This window comes from Myxine glutinosa, chromosome 14 (genome assembly GCF_964187855.1).
Source record: "Myxine glutinosa chromosome 14, kmMyxGlut1.1, whole genome shotgun sequence".
NCBI classification, from domain to species: Eukaryota; Metazoa; Chordata; class Myxini; order Myxiniformes; family Myxinidae; genus Myxine; species Myxine glutinosa.
In genome coordinates this window covers 35,936,838-35,953,275 of record NC_136274.1, presented here as the reverse complement: position 1 = coordinate 35,953,275, position 16,438 = coordinate 35,936,838, and the positions used below count along the sequence as shown (strand labels likewise).

The following is a 16,438-nucleotide window of genomic DNA, read 5'->3' as shown; positions in this document are numbered from 1 at the left end:
ATTTTATTGCAAATAGGCCGCCAGCAAAGGAAAATGACAACATCTGGAAGAAATAATAATAGCCAGCAGAGGGAGCCGAAGAGCAAGAGACCACCTGCAGGGTTAGGGGTTGTTTGGTTATTTTTATTCATGAACACTGATGAACTGTGGTGACTGCACCGATGGGTGCTTGAGGGTGTTTTGGTGCGTTTTGTTTGCTTTCATGGTGCACTGATGCAGAGCAGACTGTCTCCCCCCCAGAAAGAACAATCACAGGTCCTGGGTTAGTTTTGTAAATAAAAGTAGCGTCAATTGTAAATAATGCTCCCCACCGTCAGTGTGTCGTTTGAAGACCATTCCGCAATTCGGTTAACTGTGGGCGTGAGTCTGTTAGGCAGGGTGCAATGGAGCAGCGGGACACATTTATTTATGTTTTAAAACTGTCGCACTCAGGGTCAGGTTAAAAGTAGAGGGAACTACACCTACGTGTCACACTGAATTTAAGTTGTAGGCCCGGGACGTGCCTAAGAGGAGGAGGGTTCAGTGTTGTGGATATGAGAATGGTTTGTTTTTTTTGTTGTTGTAGTGTAAATTGTTGTAAAGATCACCCTTTGTAAATGTCATGATCCTTGTAAATACCTCCGTAGTGTAAAGGTCAAAGGGCGTCCCATAATTACTCCATAAAGCATACACGGCAGCCAATCATAGAATACCCCTGTTCAGCAGTTTATTTCCTTATTATGTGTCTTAGGGTAAGGCCTTGTCTTCCATTAAGATGACACTTCATTGCACCAAGTGAAATAAGAGTAGATTCCCTTCATTCCCATTCCCAAAAACCCCCATTTCCCCCTTTCGTCATTGCCAAGCCTCGATTGGCAATTACATCCCCTCCAAAGCCGCCATTGGCCACAAGGCAGGGTTGGGGAAGAAAGGCGGGTCCCCACCTCGTCAGAGAGGGGAGGAGTGAGTCAGCCCCACTCAACCAACCACAAACAAGGGGTTGGACTTCGAGAGGGTGTGGCAAGAAAGATCAAGGAGGTTCGCAAAGGTTGAGGGGCGGGGCATATATAACCCGCCGTGGGACGTCCCCCAAGGAGATGAGTTCTGAGTCTGAAAAGAGACGACCTGCAGAGAGACAAGTGCGCAAGGAGAGAAAGACGCGTCAGACGATTTGGGAGAAAGAAGGGGAGGACCCAAAAGAGCCCGAGACGTGGAGCGACAACCAGCCCCGGCCGCGTGCAGCGAGATATGCGTGCCGCCGTCGCCCTGCTCGCTCCCAGCCTGAAGAGGCCCGGCTTGCTGTGCGCCCTGCCAAGCCTTCCAGCTTGTGGTCCGAGCTGAACATTCCTCCTTCCAGCCAATCCACTCTGCAATTCCCCGCGTGAGTCTGTGTCTTCGTTTGTTCTGTCCTGGGTATTAAGTAAGCCTGTTAGATAAGCTAGTAATTTGCACTGTGTCACCTGCGTCTCATGTCCCCTGTAAGTAATCGTGACTGTTCTTCTTGCTTGTGTATGTGTACATAATAAACCCTGTTACTCTTCTGTACGTCTTCTTCTTCCTCTTTGCATTCGGTCGCTTTAGAGTTTTCCAGATTGAGTATATGTGGCGCGATACGGCCAACGTTTGGGTGAATCGGGTGAATCGGGTTTAGTCGGGGAACAACTGTTCGGCCGCGGTTACACCACCGCTCGGTAAAAATAACATCTCATCCGCGGACCGTAACAATATATATATATATATATATGAATATATATATACATGAGGAGTTTACCCTAATAGCATGTAATTACTTTGAAGACTTTACTCGTATGGTAATTCAAATCATATTGCCACAATGGTCAGACGGCTGATTTGATCGGGAACAACAGATTGTGTCTGCCACAGTACCACACTGACTGTAATTACCACACCAGTGAGTGAGGAGACAATATTTCAGCTGGAAAGTTTTAATTGAAAATATAGTTCTCCAACAAAAACGGAATCTGACAAGGCTGTCTGTGCTCCCCATCTACCTGTGCTCTCACCTCAAATAGCATATCTGCAGACTCTGCCCAAGATAATGCAGAATGTTTAAACTCTATGTTTGCTTTCAAATCCCATGCACCCAGCACATCATGTTTTGTCCCCATCTTACCCCCTCATACTCATTATTTCTTGGGCGTTGCGCCCTTCTTACCTGGAAAGGTAGAAAATGCTCTCTGCAGCCTCGACACTGCTGCAATGGCAGGCCATGATGGTATCACTGCACATTTTCCGAAATCCTGCTCTTGTTTTTCCTCTATTCAGCGTGTCCTTCTCCTTTGTCCACCTACTATCTACCTGCAAGTCAGCAGTCAGAAGGGGAGGGATCTACATCCCTCCCATCCACAAGAAGGGTGCAAAAACTGATCTTCCAAGCTCACTTAACTGTAGCACATAACTTCTGTGGCTACCTGTGGCCTTCATTCCTAGATTTCTGACTTCTTGCACTGACACAGCAAATGCATTGCTGCTCCTGGTATTCTCACCTACCGGTGGAGGGTGTAGTATCCCATGGCAGTGTTGGGCCCAGTCTTCTTCCTCATACACATAAACAACATATCTGATGCTCTGGAAAAAACCTCTCCTTTTTGCAGATAACTACAATGTGTTGTAAGGTACCCCCATCCCACTGATATGCAGTCAGGTAGTGGGATAAAAACGGAAACGCCAATGTAAAGTCACTTAATATGGCGTTGGGCCATCACATGCGGCCAGTACGGTCCATGGCATAGAGTCCACCAGCATCTGGAATTCTGCAGGAGAGATGCGGCACCATTCCTGCACAAGAAAGTCAATCAACTCACACCTGTTTGAAGGTGGAAAATACTTTCTCAGTCATCATTCCAGAATATCCCATAAATGCTCGATTGGGTTCAGATCTGGTGACTGAGGAAGCCATGACTGAGATTACATCGGTGTCATGCTCATCAAACCATTGGGCAACCACACGTGCTCTGTGGATGGGAGCATTGGGGTCTCCTCTTGCAGCCACGACAGCCATAACTTTAGGCAACCAGGCTTGTGCAGCACTTTTATGCCTCCGCCCCGGAAGGTGTCCAGAGGCATTGTCTTTGGGTTTCTGTCCATCCCTCCTGGCTAAACCTTGTTTTTCTCAGCAACCACATGTCCGATTGAGACAAAACTTTCAGGGTAGGAGTGACACCCATGCAGAAGGTTTTTGTGATAATTATGACATCATCGGTCACGTGGTATGACAGCCATCTTGGGTTAAACCCAAATAATTTTTTTAAATTCTCAGAAACCACTATGGAAAAATTTGAAACTTGGCACATTGTCACGTACTCCAAATGGGCAACAAAATCATGATGACGATGACATCATAGGTGAAGTAGTATACCAGCTAAAACTGTTTTAATCAAATTCCTTATCCTAAAAATCTGAAATTGCATGCACTTGATCTATGAGCCATTTGTATTGAAATATTAAATTTATGACATCATAGGTCACGTGGTTTGGCAGCCATATTGGATTAACCTAAAACAATAAAAAAAAAAACCTTCTCCCAAACCACCAAATCAATTGACTCAAAACTTTACGTGTGTCATTGACTAGGCATGGCGATTAAAGGATGATCACGAAAACATCATTGGTCACATGGTGTGGCAGCCATATTGGATTGAAGGAAAATATTAAATAATTATGTCTCTGAAACCACTTACCCTATCGATGTAAATTTTACAAATATCATCTAACACCATCGTTGCATATAGTTTGAAAATGATGATGTCATAGGTCATGTGGTTTGGCAGCCATCTTGGATAGAAAAACGAACCTTATCCGATCAACACGAAACCTCACAAACGTGATCAACTACCCATACATATGCAGAGTGTACATTTTTAAGGCCGTATGTCACGTGGTGTGGCAGCCATATTAGCTTGAAAGCTGATATTTTTAAAAAATCCCTCCTCTGAAACCACTTCACCGATCGATGTGAAACCTGTCCTGGCTGGTGATACTTGAAAACAGCTGAAGGGATTTAAATCAAACTTGTTTATTTGTAGGACAGTGAACGATGGCATCTCCCCTTTGTTGGACTATGCGGAGGCATATTGGCGACACAGTCGCATTGCTCTAATTATACATGATCCTAAGCATGCTGGGATGCTATTTGCTTAATTAACACATGGGTCACACCTTTGTGGAAGCCGTTAGTTGGTGTCCCTCATTTACCCAGGTGCTTCCATTTTTTGTCCACTACCTGTACATCATTCTGCTATTGGACAAATTATTTTGATTTCAGAGATAGTCGATGACAATAGAGCGATCACAGTCATGTGGACTAATTGCCTTGCACTCCACCCTATACAGCACATACAGTGCCTTCAGAAAGTATTCACATCCCTAGACTTTTTCACATTTTGTTGTTACAGCCTAAATTTAAAATTGATTCAATTGAGATTTTTTTTGTCACTGATCTACACATAATACCCCATAATGTCAATGTGGAATTTTGTTTTTAGAAATTTCAACAAAACAATTAAAAATAAATACAGAAATATGTAATTTACAAAAGTATTCAACCCCCTGAGTCAATATTTCGTAGAAGCGCCTTTGGCAGCGATTACAGCTTCGAGTCTTCTTGGGTATGTCTGTATCAGCTTTGCACATCTGGATTTGGGGAGTTTCTCCCATTCTTCCCTGCTGATTTGCTCAACCTCCGTCAATTTGGATGGGGAGCATCAGTGAACAACAATCTTCAAGTCTTTCAACAGATTCTCAATGAGATTAAAGTCTGGGCTTTCGCTAGACCACTCAAGTACTCTCACATTATTGTTCTGAAGCCATTCCAGTGTTGCTTTGGCTGTATGCTTGGGGCCATTGTCCTGTTGGAACTTAAATCTTCACCACAGTCTAAGGTCTTTTGCACTCTAAAACAGGTTCTCCTGAATGATTTGCTTGTATTTGGCTCCATTAATTGTTCCCTATAGCCTTACAAGTCTCCCAGTCCCTGTTGCTGAAAAGCATCCCCATAGCATGATGCTGCCGCCACAATACCTCACGGTAGGGAGGGTGTTAGATGGGTGATGAGCTGTGTTCAGTTTCCGCCAGACGTAATGCTTTGCATTCAAGCCAAAGAGTTCAATGTTCGTCTCATTGGACCACAGGATATTTTGCCTCGTGTTCTCAGAGTCTTTCATGTGCTGTCATGTGCCTTTTTTTTAATCAAGAGTGGCTTCCGTCTGGCTACTCTCTCATAAAGCCTACATAATGTACCGTACAATTTATTCACGACAATTCAAAAGCTTTTGCTGCTATATTTGAAATGGCTCACTCTTTGCTTACGAGCTTTAACTTTTAAGAAATGCTGCTACAAGAGGAATGGAGTTTGGATCTGCCTTTCTGGCAGCCAAAGTTATTGGGTCTTTCTTGAAATTGGTGACAATTACATGCAGAAAACTTACATGATCTACATCAAAATATTATACAACATCACATCTTGTTCCTCTAATTGAAGACTAACCCCTGCTCTAGCAGGGAAAATGGCCTTAAAATGCCTGTTGGTGTGTGTTGTGTTCCTCTAATTGAGTTTGCGTCATTACATTTTTTCCCCCTTCTTGCTTAGCAATATTAACTTGTATTTCATCAAATACAAAAACCCAAGATATCCCTCTTGAACCATCCATCCCCCTCTTCGTAATAAAAGATTATTAGCCAAAAGATGTATTCAATCCCCACCTGCTCCATTACTTCAAGGTACATTTTCAACAGGTAAAGCATCACTGCTGACTAAATAGTAATTATAGTTCTATCAGATTACCAACTCCTGTTACCTACACTGCAAAACACCTGTGGCTTGTACAGAATTACGGTCTTAAATACTGAAGTTCTGCACGTTGTTGACATTCTAGGATTACTCTGACAATTCGTGAAAATGATCCGCAAATAATGGAATACGGTTGGTTACCAACTCTCTAGTATAATGTCTTTATAGTATAATATAAGTATTTGTATACTCTTTATATTATAAGCTCCAGTATAATATAAGTATTTGCATTAATCACAGGTCAAGCAGTTAGGCTTATCACCAACTGAGATCCATTCTTTCAATTCGGTGTGAACTGTGAAATATTCCGGCAGTGCTTTCTTTGAGACATAGGTAGTAATAAAGTACACCATTGCCAATCGTGTACTTCCACACTACCCATACACTACCTCCCTATACTGCAGTTCTATCAATGTATCCACCTCACCAGGCTAAGAAATTACTGATTACATCTTCGATGTCTCCAGAAATCGATCTCCGATCTCCTGTGTCTCCAGAAAGCAACTAATAACAACATAAAATAGATATCTGTGATCACAATGCAATCGCCAAGGGTAAGCCTCCCCCGACACCCGCAATCTAATGATGGCCATATTTCTTCGGACCGCCATATGACCTTGACTTTTTTTTCTTTTTTTTTGTATACAACATCGAGGCTCATGTAAGAGCTAACATTAATCACAAGAAAAAAAACAAAAGGACCTTAAACATTTTGGGATGGAGTGTACATTAAGAAAATGTTTCCCCATATACATTATATCTAGAAAACTCACATCATGAAAACCGGAGGAAAATTATTCAAATTGTGATGAAAAAGTTAATTGGGTCACAATTTGAAAAAAGTACATCAAGGATGCTAATCAAATATCAGGTGCACAACTTTAGTGCAGGTACACTATTATTATGCAAGAACATATTGGAGGGCCAAGCGGTCTTTGCGATTCCGCAATGGCAAAATTGAGCGATGACAAAAAATGCGTTTTTTTTTCAGACTGCCATTTGACGTTGACCTTCAACTCGGAACGGAAGGGTATGATGTAAATTAACCGTAACTGTGACTTGTTCAAGGCTATCTAGAAAGGGCAATTTCGTTCTGATTGGACAGAACTTAGTTGAGTTATGATGAAAAATGTTAAATTGTCTCTAATTAGGTCATCACCTTAAAATTAGGTCAAGATCAAAAATATTATGTCAACCCTGCATACATTTTATTCCCATTATTGATGCAACAGTTTAATTCTGAAAATCCCAGCCGGCTCCAAGATACAGCTATTAAATAAACACATTGACAGAAAAACAATAAAACCCCAGCTGGTGTTCTGGTACCAGGCTGCTGGCATGGCCTCTGGCAAATATGTTCTCCAAGAATGCAATGTAGTCTGACATCATTTTCGGTTTTCAGCATAGGGTTTTTAGAAGGCTGTCGAGTCTACCTACCTTGGACCTGAGAGTAGTTGTTCGGTAGCTTAATCCATCCTTTTTTGAAGGGTAAAGGGAACTCGAGGTTCCCTTTTGAGTTGGTGTGGGCACCTCGTGTCATGATGTAGAAGAAGCGTCAGTCGTCGACAGACATAGCCTCAAAGTTATCCTTTGGTCTTTCTCTGTAGATGTCCTTTATGGTCGCATTGTTCTGGCGAGGTGTAGAGAGAATCTCTGACACAGACAGGCATTAGACTGGTCGTCAAGAACCGCATACCCGTAGGCGGAGTTCGACGGGTGATCTTGGTAATACATCTTGCATTGCACAATCTTGGAACAAGATTGTGCACTGGGATATGTCAAATGTCTGGTGCATTTTGTGTTCGCCTCCGTGGTTTTGGAGTTTTCCTCAAGTTTCTCCTTCTGGGTCTCCTCGCCACCTTGTCTTGGAATTTCACACATGAAGGAGGCGTGCTCTTTGCTTTTGCAGTGTCTTCCACTGCATTTCAGTGTTGCAGTTCTTAAATCTGTGGTTGTCACCACACTTGAAGCAGAGACCTTTGGTTATCAGGAAGTCTCTTATCTCTCGGATGGGTTTCCTGCTGAATGAGATGCACTTAGACACATGATGACCTGGCTTATCGTGATACCGACAATTTCCTGGGACTGGTAGTCACGGTTCCAAATTCATAGGTGTAGACATCACCAAGACATGAAGTGGAGAACTGAGACTTCTAGTATGTTCTCCCCTTTTCTGTCATCCGAAAATTCTGTTGGATAGATGGGTATAACTTGGGGTTGTTATGGAGTATGGCCCTTGCCTGAATCGTCGTCAAACCAGCCTTGCCTGTGTTGTCGTCAAATCAGAAATGGCCGAAGATTCCATGATTAGTGATTGTGACACAGATAGTGAATCTTTATGAGTGGAGAGGTTGCTCAAGCACTAGAATTGGGGGGACAGGGGTTCAACCACAGTATACCTAGTTCTTGGAGTTGACATGCTCATAAATGAGGGAATTGGCCTCATCAGAAAACCAGACATTGTCAAGGAGGTTAGGCCTTTCTTCAATCCTATCTGGAAACCACTGGCATATCGTCACTCTTTTCTGCATATGGGTTGCTGTGAGTTTGTGTTTAATCTGAATTTTGTATGGATACAGTTTCACGTCATGGATGAGAATTATTCTCACCGATTCAGCTGAAATTCCAAGCTCTTAACTCCGACACCTGAGAGATATAGTAGGGTCTCTGCTCACTGAATAACGAACAACGTCAATGTTCTCAGGAGACCTTACATCTTGAGGACATACTGAATGTGTTGGTCCTCTAACATTTTTACTGTTGAGATTTGCGACAGTTCCTTTTTCACTGAACCTGTTGACCTAGACAAATATCCGTGACTTGCAGGGCCCAGTGTAAGTTCCAAACTCACGATTAAACCCGATTTGAGTCTTCTTGTAAGAGTGAGTCCGTTTAAAAAAAAATCTCCACCGAATGAGTATTTTACCTAATTGTCCACGGCATTTTTCAAAAGGGAAGAATCGGCATCAACTTTCATCGTCTATCTTGTGGTTCTCACCTCTTCAATCACCTGAAAAAAAACAAGAGGTTGTCATTAGTAAGACGGAATATATTACATAAAAGCGGCGTTCTGCAGATAAAAGGAAGTACTGGCAAAGTATATTGACATGTGGTAATATGGCCGAATTCAATATTGTATGAAAGCTCAGAGAATGCTGCCACTTCTTGTAACACACACAAAGCTTGTTTTCATATCAGTCTTGAGATTTGTCAAAGTTTCTCAAACTTTTGGACCAAAAATGAAAGGACTGATTCTCTAATTTACACCTGCCGTATCGTGTCTCTTTCTGACTAACAATGAACCACCTTTAGAGGCCATTTTTTCCCACAGAGCAGGGGTTGGCCTTTCTCTGGCACCGTGGTCCCCTGCCTTTTTGAAGCAATGTTTTATGGCCCTTCCTGCCGCCAACCCTGTTAGTTGCCTCTTGCGACACACAGGGAATTACCAGTGAACTGGTACTCAATTTGCGGACCTCGGAAGGACGGCAGGCTAAGTCAACCCCCCCTGGTGTTAATTCAGCGATCGCCCGGGATCCTGGGATCCCAAGCCGGTACCTTGACCGCAAAGCCAACACCGGGCTTTTTTCTGGTTTCTATGGTACCTTTCCGACGAACAATGTCGGACAATAAAGTAGTGATTCTGTATCTGCCTGACACACCCTGTTGGACGTCGCCAGTTGTTGGGAAGGAGCGATGTATTCATATTTGCAATTACTTTAGAAGTGTATTAATTAATACTGAGCAGGGGCCAGTAACAGCGAGAGAGAGAAAAGAGGAATTAGGAGACAGATAGAGATGAAATCGCCATTTGATTGGACTATGCTTTTTCGCTACAAATTTTTGTTTCATGTACAAAACCTTTTTCTGATTCTGATGTACCATACTCTGTTATGGAGCGTCGGTGCTGCTGAAGCAGTTTCATAGCAAGGATTATACAGTGTGGTTTGCCATTGACTTCCCAGCATTAGTTCAGGCAGGAATTTGGCCAGGATGCCGGCGACAGCTCAACTACTCTTCGTGAAGGCTACCATGGAATCTTTAACGTCCACCAATTTATGCCAGCAGATTGGATGCCCGTTTATCGTCCATCTGAGGGACGGCACACACATTGATGAATCACCCTGCCTTTGTAACACCAGGATGACAGTTTATAGCTGGGCCGAGGTTTGGACCCAGGCGAGACAGCTTAGAGGCAGGCACACCTACCTCTAGGCCATCTTGCCAGCCTAGAAAAATGTTCAAGCAACAACTATTTAATACAGAGATGGAAGTGGGTTTGTTATATGAGAAATTGAGGTTGAGTAGCTAACAAATCATTCTTTGTATGTATAATGGAGTATTGTCAGAGGTACCCGTTTAATGGATTGCCACAATCTCTTTCAGCTCCATTTCATGACGTATTATCTTGGGAATTTGAGTATGGTGCAGTTTCTCTGGATACCCTCAGCATATATGGTATGTAGATGAATAATCATTTCACACTATAATTATGAGTGACATTCGGAAAGCTCTTGGAACATGATTTTCTATGGCACACAAGAGTTGCTTTAGTTTTAACTCATTATAAAGTCTCTTGAAGGTGACCTCAGGGAAGGACAACCGGCGTAGTTGACTGATCCACAAACCGTCACGGCATTCTCAGAAAGTCTCAGACAGGTCCCACAAAATGTCAGCACTCACAATCGGTGATGAATTTCTCAAATTGTTAATTTCAGATCCAGTTTTGACTTTACCGCTCATGTGAGAACCATTGATGAAAAACGAGACTTCAACAATTTGATGTTGAAACCAATTCGGAATCCATACAATGGAAGCACAACGGTTCACCACCTCCCAATAAATTGCGCATCCAACCCTCAGCTGGGAAAATCATGTCCTATATTGTCTGGAGATCCAAGGGTAACCTGGTGATTGACAACATGGCTCAAAACACTCCAACCACAGGAGACTGTAATGCCATTCTCGTACCAAAACGTACCAAAAGGGTATTCCATTTTCCCCTGCTCGGAAAAGGTTTTCGGGTAGCTACGCATCCATTGAGACGAACGTGGATCATAGTAGTCGTGAAGAAATGTCAACACCCAGAGTGTGGCTTTTCTTCCTGGACCACTTTTGTTATCTATAGTTTCAGGTATCCTCCTCAGTCTTGCATACAGCACACCTGCTGAAACGGGAAGTCGGGCTGCAATCTGCCGCATGGAGTAGTACACTCATTTATATACTCTTGTCATGTGATATTTCCTCTATTGGCATAGGAATCCAGCAATCAGGAGCCATAGTAGGCATCACACATTCACTGCAATACAACGATATCACCACCTATACTTTTATCGTCCTTCTGCAGGTGTGGCACTTTCTGATTGCTTGCATGACAACCAATCACAGTGCACTATATCATCACGTGACTGTACTATGTAGCATTTCATTTTTACAAATGAGATATGCGATTCCAAGATGTGTTACCTAACCCTAACCCTAACAACTTTTCACAAACAGTTTTTCTTCCACTTACATAATTATTTCCAATACTGTGTCAAAACTGCATGTTTGTCAAAACTGCAAAACTGTCAAAGTTAGGGTTAGGGTTAGGTCAGCTTTTAAAAGGATAAGAGCACAGACAACCCCCATAGTTTGGCATCCATGCGTACGAGGAAAGTCCTCCTAAGGAAATGTCCTCCTAAGTCCTCCTCAGCAAACTGTCAAAACTGCAAAACTGCAAACTGCAAAACTGCAAACTGTTCAACACTGCATTCAACATTTAACCCACAGCATCTAACCCCTGACTATCTCCTCTCCTTCTCCCTCCTTTGTGCTTTGAATATTTCCCTATTGATTCTTCTTTTTTTTTGCAATTGTCTTTATGTTTTGCTATGCATTATGTTTTGCACTCTGTCAAAGCGTCTTTGGGCTTCCTGAAAAGCGCTATATAAAATAAATGCATTATTATTATTATTATTATTATTATTAAAACAAGAAAACAGTTATTTGCGTTGTATGTTATCCTAGGACCTAGGCAATACTTTCAGCTGAATGGGGACTGCTTTCAGTTGAAAGTTCAAAATTTATGGCAAATTACCAGTAATGAAGGTGGAAATCATGTTTTCGGGTTGTCCGACCGTCCGTCCGTCCATCTGTCCATACGGGCTAAACCTCGTTTTTCTCAGCAACCATATTTCCGATTAAGATGAAACTTTCAGGGTAGGAGTGACACCTATACAGCATGCTTTTATGATAATTGTGACGTCATAGGTCACGTGGTATGGCAGCCATCTTGGATTAAAAGCAAATAATAAAAAATTATTTCTCGGAAACCGCTGAATGGAAAAATTTGAAACTTGGCACATTGTCAAGTACTCCCAATGAGGAACAAAAGCATGGTAATGATGACATCATAGGTAAAGTGGTATACCAGCCAAAAATATTTTAATCGAATTCCTTATCCTAAAAATATGAAATTGCATGCACATGATCTATAACCCATTTGTATTGAAATATTAAATTTATGACATCATAGGTCACATGGTTTGGCAGCCATATTGGAGTGAAGGAAAATATTAAATAATTATATCTCTGAAACCGCTTACCCTATCAATGCGAAATTTTACAAATATCATCTAACAGCACTGTTGCATATAGTTTGAAAATGATGATGTCATAGGTCACGTGGTTTGGCAGCCATCTTGGATAGAAAAAGGAACCTTATCCGATCAACACGAAACTTCACAAATGTGATCCCCCACCCATACATATGCAGAGTGATGGCATCTACCCATTGTGGGACTATCCTAGGCATATTTACGACACAGTCACATTGTTCTAGTTCTCAATCAGTTGAGCATGAGTAGATGATAAATGTTGTTCCTGGGACAGCCCCAAATCTCCATTCACTTACATGTAAATTTTCCTCTCACCATCACTTTTCTTCATTTCCCATAAACACCTCTATTCCTGCCCCCCTCGGTCTTATGGGCCTTTTACTCTTACTATCAATGATCATTGTTGTTTAGTAGACCACTGAAACAATGATCCTACAAATATTTGTTTATGTGTGGGAAATAATTTAATTATCTTACCACTTCCATCACCATCTAATACATTAACAACGAAGATGTTTGAGTTTGGTTCTTTATCAAGATATTTTAACTCAGCTAAGATAAAATGATAAACCTCCCTCAATGTTCTTGTTTGAGCGCCTCCTGTGCCACACACTTTTTGGTCGGCTCTGTCCACTTTTTGTTAAGCTCCGCGCCACTTTTTGTTATGCCACGCCCACTTTTTACTAAGCCCCGCCCACTTTTTGCTAAGTCCCGCCCACTTTTTGCTCAGCCCCACCCACTTTATAAACTCTGCCATTGTATCATTTTCAGTTAAGACTACATCATTTTCAGGGAATTTCCATCACATCATTTCCAGTTAAGACATTACATCATTTTCAGGGAATTTCCATCACATCATTTCCAGTTAAGACATGCCCAGGGAATTTCCACAGGAAATGATACACCCAGTCCTTATAAAAGGCACCGACCACACAGACTTTTTCAAACACGCTTTCTGCTTCACTTGAGAATGTCCTGCAGTGCTGACATGGATTGGGATAATTTTGGTATCCCTTGGAGTCCTACTACCTGTGAAGCGCTCAACCTTCAGATTGATGAACTGGACTCGAACCTCATCAATGGAGGTAAGTTTGTTTATTTCTTTCTTTATTTATTTAATTATTTAATTTTTTTTTTTTTTTTTTTTTTAGGTGAGGCTCGTGTAAGAGTTAACAAAGTTTCTTTTAATATTCATAGAGCTTGATTTATACAAATAAAAATATTGTATTAAACTAATACATTGTTATTTTCTCCCACAGGAAATTGTATCTGAGATACGAAATGAAAATTCTACTTTTAACACAACTTGGGATAAAGTTATTTTTTTGTTTGAAGATCTTTTGAACAACCAAGACCCACAGAACGAGTTCTACCTTGATGAGCCAGCCAAAGAGTTATACGTTGGAGATCCACAAAAACCTGAAAAAGAGTTCTACCATGATGATACTTATTGTGAGTTATCAAAACAAAACCCACTGAACAAGTTCTACCTTGATGAGCCAGAATACAAGTCATACATTGGAGACCCACAAATTTCTGAAAATTGGGAAAGGGGAGTTCTCCCTGATGGTCCGCAGTTATACTATGTGAGACACATCATAGAAACCCTAAAAAAATGGGAAACGGGAATTCTCCCTGATGGTCCGCAGTTATACTATGTGAGACGCATCACAGAAACCCTAAAAAATTGGGCAAGGAGAGTTCTCCCTGATGGTCCGCAGTTATACTATGTGAGACACATCATAGAAACCCTAAAAAATTGGGAAACGGGAATTCTCCCTGATGGTCCACAGTTATACTATGTGAGACACATCATAGAAACCCTAAAAAATTGGGCAAGGAGAGTTCTCCCTGATGGTCCGCAGTTATACTATGTGAGACACATCATAGAAACCCTAAAAAATTGGGAAACGGGAATTCTCCCTGATGGTCCGCAGTTATACGATGTGAGACACATCATAGAAACCCTAAAAAATTGGGAAAGGGAAGTTTTCCCTGATGGTCCGCAGTTATACTATGTGAGACTTATCACGGAAACCCCCAATATTTCTGAAAATTGTGGTTCTACCTTGGAGACTTGGAAAGATGGTTATATTTTTGGAGACTCGGAATGGGGGTTTTGTTTTGATGACTCGGAATGTGATACCTATCTTGGAGGCTCAACAGGAATGTGGTTATACCTTGGGAACTTGGAAAGTTGGTTTTATTTTGGAGACTCTACCTGTGGGGTCCATCTTGGAGACTCTTTGGATTCTAAAGCAATGAACAATGTTCTTTTGTTTAATGACGCTTGATTTAAGCAATATCAAGAAAGTTCAAGGAAGAAAATGCTGGAAAATTCTTTCTTCCCATTTCTACTTCTTCAAACTTGAAAGCCTTGAAAGACAGAATTGGAGGGAAGAGGAAAAAAAAAAATGAAATACGTATTTTAAAAAAAGAAGAAAAAAAAGATTATGTGAGGGTTAGGGTGGGATTTTGAATGTGAGGGTTAGAGATGGGGTTGGGTTAGGGATGGGGTTGGGTTAGGGTTGGGATTTTGAATGTGAGGGTTAGGGTTGGGGTTGGGTTAGGGATGGGGTTGGGTTAGGGTTGGGATTTTGAATGTGAGGGTTAGGGATGGGTTGGGTTAGGGATGGGGTTGGGTTAGGGTTGGGTTAGGGATGGGGTTGGGTTAGGGATGGGGTTGGGTTAGGGATGGGGTTGGGTTAGGGATGGGGTTGGGTTAGGGATGGGGTTGGGTTAGGGATGGGGTTGGGTTAGGGATGGGGTTGGGTTAGGGATGGGGTTGGGTTAGGGATGGGTTGGGTTAGGGATGGGGTTGGGTTAGGGATGGGGTTGGGTTAGGGATGGGGTTGGGTTAGGGTTTGTATATTATTATGACTCACTCACACATACACACACACAAAAGTTAAGCCCCAACTATAAGTTGAGGGATTCTGTGTTTGGGGTTCACAGATCTCAAGAACGTATCCCCATTGTACACACAAAAGTTAAGCCCCAACTGAAAAGTTGAGGGATTCTGTGTTTGGGGTTCACAGATCTCAAGAACGTATCCTCATTGTACACACAAACAAAAGTTAAGCCCCAACTGAAAAGTTGAGGGATTCTGTGTTTGGGGTTCACAGATCTCAAGAACGTATCCCCATTACATTTTATTTATTTATTTATTATTTTCAAGGGTATCATCTGCTTACTTGTGTTTTTTGTAATTCTTGTGAGTAAAATGAACCCAAGATTTCTTCCCCATTCATATCATATAATTTGTAAGTCCAAGGGACTGTATCCATTACATCAACAATTTTAAATAATTCATTAGTCCATCTCTTTGTATAACCTTTCTCAAAATGGCTTTTCCATCTGTATATTCTTACAATATCACCAACTTTGAACTTGGGCTTTCTCAAATTAATCTCCTTTTCATATTCTAATTTTGTAAATGTTTCTGATGGTTTTGATTTTGTTGATGAATGAACTGTATTACCTGAAAATGTCTGCTGCTCTTCTTCTGCTCCGATCGGATCATCTGATCATGTCCTTGTTAAAGTGGACATCTCTCTGACCATCCTCAGGGAGCCTGCTCAGCGTCGACGAGTCTGGCATTTCACTCAGGCCAACTGGCACGGTCTTCAAGCAGCCATCAATCATCTGGACTGGTCTCCCATTTCTACCGCCTCTGACATCAACTCATCCTGGGAGTTCTTCCGAGGTGAATTGCTCTCTCTCATGCACAGATTTATCCCATCTCGTCTTCAGTTGTCTTACCCTTCCTCCCGTCCATGGTACACGGAATCTTGTGGTGAGGCTGTTGCCCAGAAACAACTTGCCTTCGTCTCCTGGAAAGCAAATCCAACGGAAGGAAATCTCATTTCCTTTCACAAAGCCCGAAACAAGTGTGTGTCCACCCTCAGGAGAGCCAGGAAACAATATCTCTCCGTTCTCAAGACCGAACTCTCTTATCTGTCTCCCTCTTCCAAATCCTGGTGGCGTCTGGTCAAATCCGTTTCTGGTGTTTGTTCCCCCTCCATCCCCTCCCCTACCTCAAACGGCTACACAG

At 42.0% G+C, this 16,438-nt stretch overlaps 1 protein-coding gene across 1 annotated transcript in view; it reads left to right on the top strand.

Moving 5' to 3' along the window:
- LOC137439241 (uncharacterized) overlaps positions 1 to 16,438 on the top strand; it is a 119,652-nt gene that overhangs the window by 62,319 nt on the left and 40,895 nt on the right. The window contains exon 6 of the mRNA XM_068134970.2: positions 10,172 to 10,243. Within this exon, the coding sequence (XP_067991071.2) occupies positions 10,172 to 10,243 (72 nt within the window). The remainder of the gene's footprint in view (positions 1 to 10,171; positions 10,244 to 16,438) is intronic.